Source organism: Tympanuchus pallidicinctus, unplaced genomic scaffold (genome assembly GCF_026119805.1).
Source record: "Tympanuchus pallidicinctus isolate F22 unplaced genomic scaffold, pur_lepc_1.0 scaffold22, whole genome shotgun sequence".
Taxonomy (NCBI): Eukaryota; Metazoa; Chordata; class Aves; order Galliformes; family Phasianidae; genus Tympanuchus; species Tympanuchus pallidicinctus.
In genome coordinates, this window is record NW_026294739.1 from 2,179,423 (window position 1) to 2,192,001 (window position 12,579).

The following is a 12,579-nucleotide window of genomic DNA, read 5'->3' on the forward strand; positions in this document are numbered from 1 at the left end:
GGGGACTACATAGAAAAATTAAGTAAATAAACCAAAAAAACATTGTAGGCTTAATTCTAGTGAAAGGAGTCAGAACAGTGTCTAGAGAACTATCAATGTACTAAATGTATTAAAGCAGATGCATGGCTGCCCTCTGATTGTATGATAAGTTCTTGCCTTCCTTGTCCCCTTCATTTCCTCCTTTCATTCATGTCCTCTCCCTCCTACTTCATTTTCTATAGATTTTCTGACCATTTCCCAATAAAATGCGCTAAGTGGGAAAAAAAGGTATTGCAAGCCTACGTGATGCTTTACTTAAAAAACCTCTGGGAGGTCAAAGTCTGAGGTGAAACACAGCGAGCTTCCAGCAGCTGCAAACCTGAAGACAGGTGCTTTCAGGGCACATGACCTCTTCTCATGGTCCACCTCCCAGACTCATACACTGACTTTCTTCCCGTGGAACAAAATGTATTTTCAACACCTTACCTTAGCAGTCTTTGCATAGTAGAGCGTTCGCCCTCGCAGCTTAAAGTATCGTCTCTTCCAGCGCTGGAAGGAGCTGGTCTGTTTCATCAGCATCCCCTCTTTGATGACAGTCTACAAAACAAGAAGAGGACAGAGGTGAAGCCCACATTTTACTTTCCAGAAGTTTTTACATTCTCCCCATACATACCAACAGCGACTGCAGCTTGAGACCAATGATCTGAGTGCCCCCTGCTGGAAGTGACTAACAAATTCATTCATATAAACAAGAGGAGCCGATCAAGATCAAACCATCCCAACACATAACCCACACGGGGTGGGGCCTGATCTTTGTCTCTAGCACTATCACTGTACCAACACAGATAAGTCACTTATGACTGAACTAGCATTGCAAAGTCTAACAATGACTCGGGGCCCATAACAGTTAAACGCACTGAGGTCAGATTTCAGGTGCAGGCAATCGTGCCTTTCATCTAATTGATATTTCATTACAAGCACGGCATTTCTGCCCCTGTCTCCAGTTCTGCTTTGTGATATCATCTGCATCTACCTGGCCAGAAGCTGGCAAGCTGCAGGCACACAGGATGGAGTGAAACTGGAGCGAAGGAGCTGCATCCAACCTCAGTGCTTGGTGTTCTTCAGACAGCCTTGGCTCTGCCTCAGCACACTCTGGCCGCCTGCCATTTCCCAGGGCTGCAGTGCCAAAATTGTCTACGCACATGGCTTTTTTTTTCCCCCCTTTTCTTTTTTTATTGCTTTATAACTAGATTGTCATACCAGCATGCACAGTCCCATATGCTCACTCACATACTACACATACATGGGGATAAGTATTTAATCCACATGCACTTCATTCTACTTTGTCGAATACATCTGATTCATTTGCTGAGGACACACTTGGAATACCAACAGTTACAACCAACCAGCCTCAAAAACTGCAGCTTGGAGAGGCAACGAGCAGAAAAGCCAGAGCTGAGGGTTCAGCCCTAAGTTACTGATGGGAGGTCCTGCCTCAGTGCTGTGTGGCACCATGAGAACCCACCTCCCTCCCCAAGAAACAGCCCCTGGAACCCACTTCAATCTGAGAGAGCTGAATGTGATAAGCACCCAGTCAGAGCGCAGGAAACAAATGGTCCAGCAATCTTGTAAGACAGGTTATTCTGTATCTTGATGCCAGGAAAATTACACCATTCCAACAAACCCGAGGTCTCTAACCAGCTCAGGTTTGTCACACAGTTAGGTCAACCGATGAGCAACAATTAATTCACCACACAGCACTGCACGTCCACTGCCAGGCTACTACAGAGCACAAAATAAATACTCTCGCTGATCCAAAGGGTTTACACTGTTATAGAAATCCTTTCCAGGGCACTAAACTTGCTTTTAAAATGCTATATATATTTCTAATGTGGGTCTTTCCTTTTTGAAACAGCTGCAAATTTTAATACTTTCCACACGCACCGGCCCTTGCCAAACTCAGAGTTTCCTCAAAAAGCACTTGGAAGAAAGTGCTGACTCTAAGGAGAAACATCCGCCTGCCGACACGACTGCTCTGCTGCTGAACGGGGCTGTCCCCTGATTGCAGGGCCTGCAGCACGGGCTGGAGGGGAGCGGGTTCTGTGGGATGCTGGGCTCAGCAGCCTCCACTGCCCTCCTGCACTGGGCTGGAAGCAAGAGCAGAGAGATAGCAAAATGCACAAGCAAAGGCTGAGCTCACGTCTCCCACACATGCTCCTGCACCTCCAAAGGGCGCTCTGCTCCTGCTGTCACTGGTACTGCAGGGATAGGGCTGTGGGAACACGCTGCACGCAACCGTAAGGCATCTGGCAATGCCTTTAGTGTTCAAAGTTAAAAGCTCTGCAGAGATACTCAGAACCAAGATTTTAAGCTAACTTGGGGCTCCATATTACTGTGCAGAGAGTCAGAAGCTCAGCCACGATCTTAATCTGAAGCATCAGCATAACAGAAAACGGAAATCAAAGGCTGACCCAACAGCACCCTCACTGCAAGGACGCTGACCAGACCAGAACTAAGAAACCGACACAGGTCGGGTTCACCCCAGGGACTTTTCACAAGATACCCCACAAGTCATTCGCACTCCCCATGCCCTCATCTGCCATGCAGGACATCAGCACTGCCCAGCTGCACATGTACTGCATGGTGTACATGTACTGCAGGTGAGCTCCTGAGCCTCCAGCGCCCGGCTCAGAGACAGAGCAACTGCACCTGACTGCTCTGTTACACATACCGCACTCCGCAGTTTGCCTCAGCCTTACGGCTACAGGGAAGGGAACAGAAAAATGGCAAGAGATCATTCCAGATTAAAACGTAAACATGGAGGGATCTTTTTGCATTTCTTGGCCAAAGCACATATCGTTAAAAAAAAGAGACAGAGAAAGCAGCCACTGAGTTCTGCAAAGCCCTGAACTGAAGGCAGAAAGGAATGGGGAAGACTCCCAGGATGCAAAGCCAGAAGATAGCAACTCAGCCAGCAGCGTGAGCAAAAATAGCAGCTTGCAAGAGGAGATGTCAGACCTTTGCTGCTCTGCTTATTCACAGACATTCTTGCACTGGGGTCAGCCAGAACCCCACGCTCCTGCCCGGCCCAGCAGATCTGCGACGCGCAGTGCAGTGTGCCCTGGGCTCCCGATGCTGCTGCTCCTCCAGCTGCAGGGCTCACTCACCTCTGCACAAGCCGTGCATTCCTCCATGCCTCATTTAAACAGCATCCTCTCTTTTTTTTCTCTTTTTTTTTTTTTTTTTCTCCAACCAAAAGGCAACAATTCCGGAGGTCACTGTGCCCCTCCCTAACCAGCGGTGCGTGTCACTGCTCAGCCGCTATCTATAGCAAACCTCCCTGCTGCATACCTCAGACATGAAAGGCCGGTGAGCAGCGGCTCTCACACACGCTGCTCAGATACAGCCTGGGTTCCGAGCTGCCCAGCTTCGCACGAGCTGCTCTTCTATTTATAGGCACGTCGCTCGCTAAGAGTTTGGTGGGTTTGGGCGGAAAGGGCTGGAGATAAGATCAAGATGACTTTATGAAATGATTCAGACATCGCTGCCTTTCTCCTCCTCTGTTCTAATTTTACAGCCAAAGGACTTGCTGCTTGCAGAGGAATGCGGCTGAACAGAATGAGCTGGGGAGAGGGCCTGGCAGCGGGGCGATGGCTGAAATGAAAGGGGGGAGAGAGAGCTGCTGCTGCTCACAGCCCCGCTGCAACACTTATCTGAAGATCTCCTTTGATCAGACTAGGAGCCACGCAGCTCACTGAGACTACAACAGAATTACTTATTCCATATAGGAGAAAAAAGAATTGAAGCCATTTTTAATGTCCATTTCAGTCGGAATCTATGGGAAAAGCTACTGCTCTGAATCATGATGAGGTGGGAGCAGGAGCCCATTCCATCAGGATGAACGTAGGGCCCCCTGGTAGCGTTGCTGCCATGCAGCTGCATGTCTCTCCCTGGTGTCCCGTGGTGTGCCATGGTGGACAACACTGTGACAAATGCACGCCTCCCTGGAGCAACTGCAGTGATGTGCTGCTGGCTTCACCAGTGACCCATTCGTCACAGCAGAGGATGGCATGAAAAAGATTGTTACACAAATGTAAAGCAACAATCAGTGCACAGGGCAGGGTCTTCAGCATCTCTGCAAAGAACACGACCTGACAGCTGGAAGGCCTAAGAAATTTCTGGCATTTCATTATTTATCAGCGGCCTTGAAGAAAAGCAACTTCCTGCAGGCAAAAATTCATCCCACCACAAGCAGCACAACCCCTGCCCCCATATCACTGACCCCCACATAAACAAGAGAAATAGGATGTCCTCAGATCTGTCCTGCCAAAACGGGCGCAGAGGTGTGGCCTAGCCCGAGCTCACAACACAGCAGCTTTGCCACTGCCCTTGTGGGGATGGTTTCAGAGGGCTCCAGGGCCCAGTTTGTCCTCATACGGCCCTGCAAAGCAAGAGACGAGCAGTAGGAATGCACAGAGCCAGTCAGACACGCTTTTGTTTCTTGCAGTATTGCTTGTTTGAGGTGCCTCTGCAACCCATAGCCCACATCAGAGGTCCCAGAGCCAGCCTACACAGATGAAATGTTTCTTACCCCAATAACACGAGTAGTTCTAGTACAAACAGCAATCACATCGTGCCTCAGCTGCTCGCTGGGTTACTCCTGTTCCTCCTGCACACAGTATGCCCACATTGCCAAGCGGAGGCGCAGCCCCCCCATAGGCCTGAGCCTCCAGTCACTGGCAGGCTCCTGGCACACCCCAACAACCCCAGCCCTGCTCAGGCCCAGCAGCACAGTGCAGTTGACTGCACAGTGGGATCATGGCATGTTCTCAGGGGCAGCTGCTCAGGGCAGCATATGGTCCAGGCTCCATAGATCCAGAGGGACGGGGAAATGCAGAGGGTCACAAAGATGGTCAGGGCCTGGAGCATCTCCCTTGCGAGGGAAGGCTGAGAGACCTGGGATTGCTGAGCCTGGAGAAGGCTGAGAGAGGATCTGATCAATGCAATAAGTACCTGAAGGGCAGAAAATAACTGCACGAGAGTACATTCAAAGCTATCTAAGCAGCAAGAATCCTACATACCAAAGTCTTCAGCATCTGGATTGCTCTGTTGGCCATATGTCTTCAGAGCATTAAAAACCGTGGGATGCAGATTGTTTTTATTTGTGTACCCTGCAGAACCACGAGCTGGATGCTGATGCCAAAAAACAAATAGCAAGCTAAAGAAGCAGAGCACAGGAAGGAGAGAGCTAAATAACCAGGCATGTGCAGAGCTAACAGGCTCACTCTGCATACACCCACCAAAGGACCATGCATCAGCTCTGGGCAAGTGGGGCACTTCAGCCCCACCAAGGTGCTCCTGGTGTGCCGAGGCAAGCACGGATCCAGAGTGGACAGTCCTATAAGGCTCCCTGGGGTCATCAATACAGAACAGGTAATCATGTACAAATACAGAAAATCCAACAAAGTGGCTGTGAGAATAAATCTAACCAAGCCCGAAGAATAAGACATGAGAGGTCAAAAGGCTGGGGGTTAACAAGCTAATCCGAGAGCAACATCCTTCCAGCAGACAGTGGTCACACCCTGGAAATTAACTCCAGGAAGCACAGGGGGGGAAATCTGGTTCAGTAAAGCAATTCTGAGTATGGGACACAAAGATCTGCAGCCCAGCACAAGCACTAAAAGGGTGCTCAGTCCTGCTTGTCAATTCTGCATTAAAGGCACCGGATCTTGCACAAGTGAAAAGCGTACTACCACTTCTTATGCAAAGGACAAGATAGTAGGTGCACTCATTGCAACAAAAACACTTCAGAAAAAGGGAAAAAAAAAAAAGAAAATTAGAGGTCAGGCACAAGGATCACATGCAAAAACAGAAGTGAGGGCTGGGAGCCTGTTGTGCAGTGACAGAAGCCACGCTCATGTTGATGAGGGGCTGCCTGGGCCCCCAGCACACACCACTCAGTACCTCTGTGCTTTAGTAACCTGCGTGCTATTCACTGGGAAGCCCCATGCCAGGCTGCAGCACAGACCTCAGCACAACCATGCAGGAGCAGGAGATGCCCCATCCCTGGAGGTGATGCTGACCGGCGCTGGCACCAGAAATGCAGCATAATTCTTGGAATCATGAGTGAAAAACAGGAGCCTGTAATCAGGCAGGCTGCAGTTAGAACCAGCATGGCACTGGCAAACAAAAGGCTCAAACACCTCGTTCTTCACCAGTTAGCTCTGCAGCTGGTGGACACGGAACAGTCTTTGAAGCAGCTCCTTTCAATGCCATGTTCCAGCTGCTGCTACTGTGAACAGTTCTCCTCTGTAAGCGCTCCAATCTATGAGCAGAGATAACCACAGCAAGGAAAAGCAACAGGTTTAAAAGTTACCTGAAAACTTTGGAACAGGATACAATTTTAAGGGGTACTGATTAAACATGACCTTCGTACACTGAAGGACGAATATAAAAAATACGCTGCCAGCTTTTTTTGCCCTCTTAAATGACACATACAGAACTACATCCCTCCCCACATTGCCATCCCGTCCTTCTCACCCTGCAGGCCGGCGAGGAAGGAAAAGGCAGCAGAAAGGACAGGTCTGGGAAGTGCAGGGTGTGAGAAAGCAAAAGCCTTACCTGGAGGACGAGGACCAAATCCCAGCACGGGGATGCACTGGAGCAGCCCCCATGTGCCCACAGCAGGGCAGTGCTGGCAGAGCAGGGCCAGACTCTGCACCTTCCATTCCAACTGGACTTCCAGGAGGACTGCGCCGCTAAGAGCAGAGAGCAGCTCTTGGCCCCCAGCCACTTCATTAATACTTAGGGTATCACAGGATTTATTTTCATCTCATCTGTAACAACTGTCGCTATCAGATTTTCCATATTTATGTATTAAACAACCTATGCTTTTAAGTTTTTTTTCCCTCATCCATCCAACATAGCTTTTAAAGGATACTCCAAAGTTTTCCATTTGTTTTTCCACTTTCCCTGTTTTAACGTCCTGCAGATACCTTCGACCATGCCAAGACACCACAATGAGCACCAGCAACAACAAGGGAGAGGGGTGCAGCCCTGCGAACACCGCTTTAACTCTGAGCTGAGCAGAGGAGAAGGCTCTGGCACGCATTCCAAGAAGGCTGATTTTTAATAAAAGCTCAGAATAGATCTTTCTCATTTCTCTCGAGGGCCAGCGGTGTGCGTCAGGGTGCAGAGCTGCCCCACTGCCTTTCCTGTAAGGTGCATGCACCCACTCTGTGTGGGGGAAACGGAGATGGTGTCACCACTCCCCATCAGAACGTGACATGGCTGAACTGATCGGAACTCACGAGACTCAAATACAATGTGCCTGATGCAAATATTATGCAGCCAAGATGGTGTTCCCTTTTTATTAAAAAAAAAAAAAAAAAAAAAAAAAAAAAAAAAAAAAAGCAAACCACAACATGAAAATAGTTAGCAGATGTAAAGCTCGTCCAGCTGCAACGAAAAGAGAAGATTTCCCCCAAAACCAAAAGGCCTGTTGGCACACTAGCCAATCACCAGCACAGTCAGGCAGGTCCCCCCGTGTGCACTGCTGTCGCAGGCAGGCAGCACAGCCACAGCATGTGGGTGCATGGAGCTCACACTGAGCCTGCAGGGCCACCTCCTCCATCAGGAGACAGCTGCAGCCATTCTTAGCACAAGCAGAACCACATAGGGACAAAGCGGAATGGTGTTAAACTGAGACAGGGGAGGTTTAGGTTGGATATGAGGAGGAAGTTTTTCAGCCAGAGGGTGGTGAGGCACTGGCACAGGTTGCCCAAGGAGGCTGTGGATGCCCCATCCCTGCAGGCATTCAAGGCCAGGCTGGATGTGGCTCTGGGCAGCCTGGGCTGCTGGTTGGTGACCTGCACACAGCAGGGGGTTGGAACTGGATGAGCACTGTGCTCCTTTGCAACCCAGGCCGTTCTGTGATTCTATGAAAGTCAAAATCCTTGCAATAAAAAATACTTATTTTGTCTCTAATTTTGTTTGAAGGAACAGCCACACGCCTCACAGCACGGCTTGTGCAATGCAGCCTCATTGGTAAATCTATGTTCTCAAAACACGCAAGGGTTTTATGTGAGCCCTTTAGTTCCTGGAACCTGAGCTATAGTTAGAAGGAGAAAAGCTACAAGCGCGTGTGGTTTTGTGCTTTGTTTTGTTTTTAGAAAGGAAGTAACAGCTGTTGATTTCACATGGCATCCAAAAATCTCCAGCAGCGAGGCAAACTGACAGTGCAGCAATGGCAGTGTGGCGCTGGGAGGTTTCCCAAGCAGTGGAGCCCAAAGAGCATGCAAAGCGTAGCACAGATGAAGGGGCACAGGCATTCTTACAGCAGTGTACCATTCCAAATCCCACCCTTCTCAGCATCCAGGGGAGGAAGCAGCCTGCTGGTGGTGTTAGCCTGAGGACATCTGTACCCTCGCACCTGTGCCACGGACAGAAGGTGAATTAAGCCATAAATCCCCGAAAACGCCCTCCTCATTTGTGGCACATCTCTTTCACACTGTCACTCTAGTGAAATGCATCATTTCTTACCATAATACTGATTTCAGTGCTTCTGCAGAACCAGCAAATGGCTCTGTTTCCCAATTCATTTCATCTGAGCAAATCTTTAAATATTTGCCCTCCAGAAATAAGAACAACGCTTCTTCACCTAGAAGGAGGACATTCCTATCCATGAGGCCACTCAAGGAGAAAAAAAGCGAGCTTCCTTCAGGTGCTCACGCGCCTGCTGTGTCTGAGAGCACAGCTCAGCCTGCACACCAAGGTGGGGAAACACTTTGTCCCCCCCACTGCATTTTGTTGCCCACACATCAGAGCTGCTCAGCAGAGAGCCCTGGCACAGAGATCCATCCACACAACAGCCAGTGTGGCACAGAGTTTGGAGCCCCAGCAGAGCAGGCACAGCGAGCACAGCTCCGCTCATTTATCCTGCTTTTCAGTATAAATGAACCTGACATCTCTGCTACCAGAGCACGACAGCTTCCAAGAGCCAAGTGAGCCTGGAGAGCTGCTCGCTGTTTGCGACTCTGTTGAAATATATACTGCAAACTTGCCTTAAAAAGATCAAGGTACTGATAAATGGTTATAAACCCTAAAAAAAATTATGGAAAAGTTCCTCATAAAAGCAAACAGAAGTCAGACTGATAGTCTAAACAAAAGCTCCTCCTGATGCCACCCAAGGACGCCACTGAAATCCTGTCTGGTAAACAAACCGAAACCTTGCATGCCCAAATCACACCACGCCGATGAATGAGAAAAAAGACCTATCCATCCTTCCTCTGCTTGCTGAGCTTCATAATGTGAGGCTCACAATGAAAGATCAAGTGCTAAAGGAGGAAGGGCACGGCGCTGCCGGACCTGCAGAGCGCAGCGCTCCCCATTCACAGCCACACCTCCCAGGGCCACTGCTGCCCACGGTGCTCCATCTCCTTGCTAGCTCACCACCAAGACCACACAGTCCCTGGGCTGGCTGATCCCCCAGCAATGCTTGCAAGCAGGGATTTGGGGCTTTTGATGCCACAGGTAGCACCCTTCCCTGTTTTATTTCACCTCCTCCCACCACAGGAGGCTCTTCAGCTGCCCAGCAGCTCCTGCAGCTCCAGCAGGCCATGCCTGGCGCCGAGAGAGGGGCTGGAACACCACAATGCTGGTACAAGTCCGACAGGTCTCAAAATGGCTGATGAAGCACTCTGTGCTGCCTGCTTCTTCGGCAGCCAGCGCAATGGCAGTCACCCTGTGAGCTACACCTTATCATACCAGTGTTCTTTTCCGTCTCCAGAATAATCACGACGAGGCTGATAACGCACTTCCCATCTTCTCCTCTTCCTCTAAAATTCTTTCTAGCTAAAAATAAAGCAGCTCATTAAGCACAGCACCTGACTTTGAACGCTGAGCTTCCTGCTCCTGCCCCACACTTCACCAGGGCCGGAGCACTCAGCCCCCAGACATCAGCCAGGAGCTGCCCCATTCTCTGCTCAGCACTCACTGCACCTCTACACCCACACGGTTTGCTGTATTGCTGCACCAACATATTTCAGTAGAACACACCTGGGCTCTCAAACAAGTTCAGCAAAGTGCTACGGTCCTGTTAGCAAGCAGCTGTATTGTACACTTTTTCTTGAGAAAGCAGAGGACGAGACCAAAGGAAGCACGATCAGACTGCTTGCAACCAACCCTGACAAGTAAACTCAGAACAACTCATGGCTACAGCAGGTTTCACGCCTCAGTTCTGATAACAGTAAACTTTTATTGTGATTTAACTGCATGCACAGGCATGGTCTTCAGCTAGCTGCAGCAGATGTGTTCAGATGCAACTCACACCTTCAGGGTACAGTAAAAGCCTGCCCGCAGCTCCTGCTGTCACTAACAGACCTGTCCAACAGCTCCTGCAGCTCACAGTAGTCAGTGGACAAATTAAAAATGAGGTCTGCCATTAAAAAGGAAGAGACGTCCTCAAGGTCTCATCAGAGCGGTGAGTACCCAAGAAGTTGTCTTTGCTCCCTGCCCTCAGGGCAAGGAAAAGCTCCACATGCAGCAGAGCACAGAAAAGGCACTTAGGACGTAAAAAGCCATCAACAAGCATCAGAACAAATCCATCCCTGGTATCATAGTACCTGGGCTAACTTAGAAAATGTGACACTGTTTAGTGGAAGGTCTGCAGATTAACACGAGGGAAGTTTAACAGCTGTAGATAATATCTGTTTATAATCCTTGTTCTTAGCATGTTTACGTTCACGTAGTTCAAGTGGCTGATTTAGGCTCTTTCCAGCCATGCTGACGCAGGAAGTGACGTAAAACAGGGCAATGATTAAGTAAGAAGATGGGGATGTGCTCTTCTTTATTAAAACAAAAGTAAAATCCAGTGCATCTTTTGCCATAGCATCTTTAACAGCCTGCCAGAAGCACGAGTTCCTGCTCTGAGAAAGCCACAGACACCACACTGGTCAGTAAGGGGCACAAGGTAGATGGGCATCCTTCCTCCCTGCTGGCATGGGACACCTGCCCCAGATGGTAAATGCCAATATGTGTTTTAAATTAGAGCAAACCAGCCAGCAGAAAAAAAATCCCTACGAATATACCTCAGACGCTGCATCACATGGAGATATTCACTCTCCTTTGCTACAGATGCGAGATAAACATCAGCAGCACCAAGCAGCCTCCTGCACCCACACAGCTCCAGCTCCAGAGCAGACAGTAACTAACCTGGTGTTTGTAAACACAAATGCATCCATGAAATCCAAGGGTTACACAGGGATTCAACAGCTACAAAGAGGAATCATGCAGCTACAGTAAAAATAGTACAGACCAGGGCAACTCCCTGTGGGTGGTTCCCAGCCTAAGACTGGAGGAAAACTTCACATCTTCTTTCATGTTAACAATGCAGAGAAACTACAACTACTGTTCCTCCCAGAGAGCAAAATACTGTCAGCGCCCCTAAAAAGGGCAGAACTGTTCCAGAACGGGCTGCAGAGGGATAAAGCCTTACAGGGCTAAGGAGAGCGGACAAGGCTGCTCCCTGACCAGGGAGGTGATGCGAGGCAGAAAAAGCTGGGAAGTGAGACAAACCTGCCATGAGACCAGCGCTCGGTCCAGCCAGGAGGTGAAGCAGCATCACTACACGGCTACAGAAAGGAACGAGAGTAGAGCACAAGATGGGGAAAGACAAAGATGAGAACGTGCAGGGGGAGGCACGCCACGAGCGCAGGGGACAGCATAGGGGCTGCACCTTCCTTCAGAGCACACAGCTGTGGGTACGGGACAACTCACAGAAAGCCAGCGGGGCCAGAAGGGGCAGAAAGCGTAACGGAGGAAGGTGCGGGCTCTGTGCTGGGCTACTGAGGGGCAGCCGGGGGTCGTAAGGGCACCCGCAGGAACACCTCAGGGTGATCCATCCCTCAGGGGATCGACGGGCGCTCGGAGGACGCCGCAGGGAGGACTCGGGGAGGCCGCGGTGAGAGCGGGGAGGGGCGGCCGCCGGGGTCCGTGAGGGCCGGGCTGCGGAGGTCCTCCTCGGAGCCGTGACGGGCGGCGGGGCGGCCGAGGCGGCGTCCGGGTCCTCGGGGCGGCGCGGGGCGGTCGGCGGGTCCCCGAGGGGCGGGCCGGGGGCACGCGGCTAAGGGAGGGGGGAGGACCGGGAGTAAAGGGAGGGGGGGCGGCGGCGCTGAGGAGACGCGGAGGCGGCGCCGGCCACAGCGCTGCGGGAGCCCGAGGCCCTGCCCGCGGCCCCCGCCCGCCGCACGCACCTTCTGGCGGATCTGCCCGGACGTGGAGACTTTGCGGATGAGTTTCTGCGGCGAGCCCGGCTCCTGCTCCGGCTCGCTGTCCGACGACTCGTCCGCCGCGGCGCCGGCGGCGGCGGCGACCGCCCCGGCCTGGGGCTGCATGGCACCCGCCGCCGCCATGCTGCACCGTGCGGGGCGGCGCGGCCGCAGCCCACCCCCCCACTGCCCGCCTCCCTCCTCCTGCAGCGCCCCCTGGCGGAGATGAGGGGAAGCGCTGAGGAGGCGCCCCCAGCAGGGCTCCTCCGCCTCTCCCTGTGGTGCAGTTTTGAGAGAGCGCGGGAAGAGCAGGTGCTCCGCGGCCGGGAGTCAC

At 51.3% G+C, this 12,579-nt stretch overlaps 1 protein-coding gene across 7 annotated transcripts in view; it reads right to left on the reverse strand.

Annotated features, from left to right (window-relative positions):
- The window catches only part of DGKD (diacylglycerol kinase delta), a 55,373-nt gene extending 42,972 nt beyond the window's left edge, over window positions 1-12,401 (reverse strand). For 2 of the 7 annotated variants that reach the window (XM_052687376.1, XM_052687375.1), the window contains exons 1-2: window positions 12,231-12,400; window positions 466-576 (exon numbers count right to left, since the gene is read on the reverse strand). In XM_052687376.1, the coding sequence (XP_052543336.1) occupies window positions 466-576; window positions 12,231-12,389 (270 nt within the window). In that variant the 5' untranslated portion in view covers window positions 12,390-12,400. Of the gene's footprint in view, window positions 1-465; window positions 577-2,997; window positions 3,096-3,146; window positions 3,250-3,330; window positions 3,350-11,553; window positions 11,573-12,230 lie in introns of those variants that run through there. The other 5 variants (XR_008207854.1, XM_052687382.1, XM_052687378.1 and 2 more) reach the window with 5 other exon arrangements.
- Window positions 12,402-12,579: the final 178 nt, after the last annotated feature.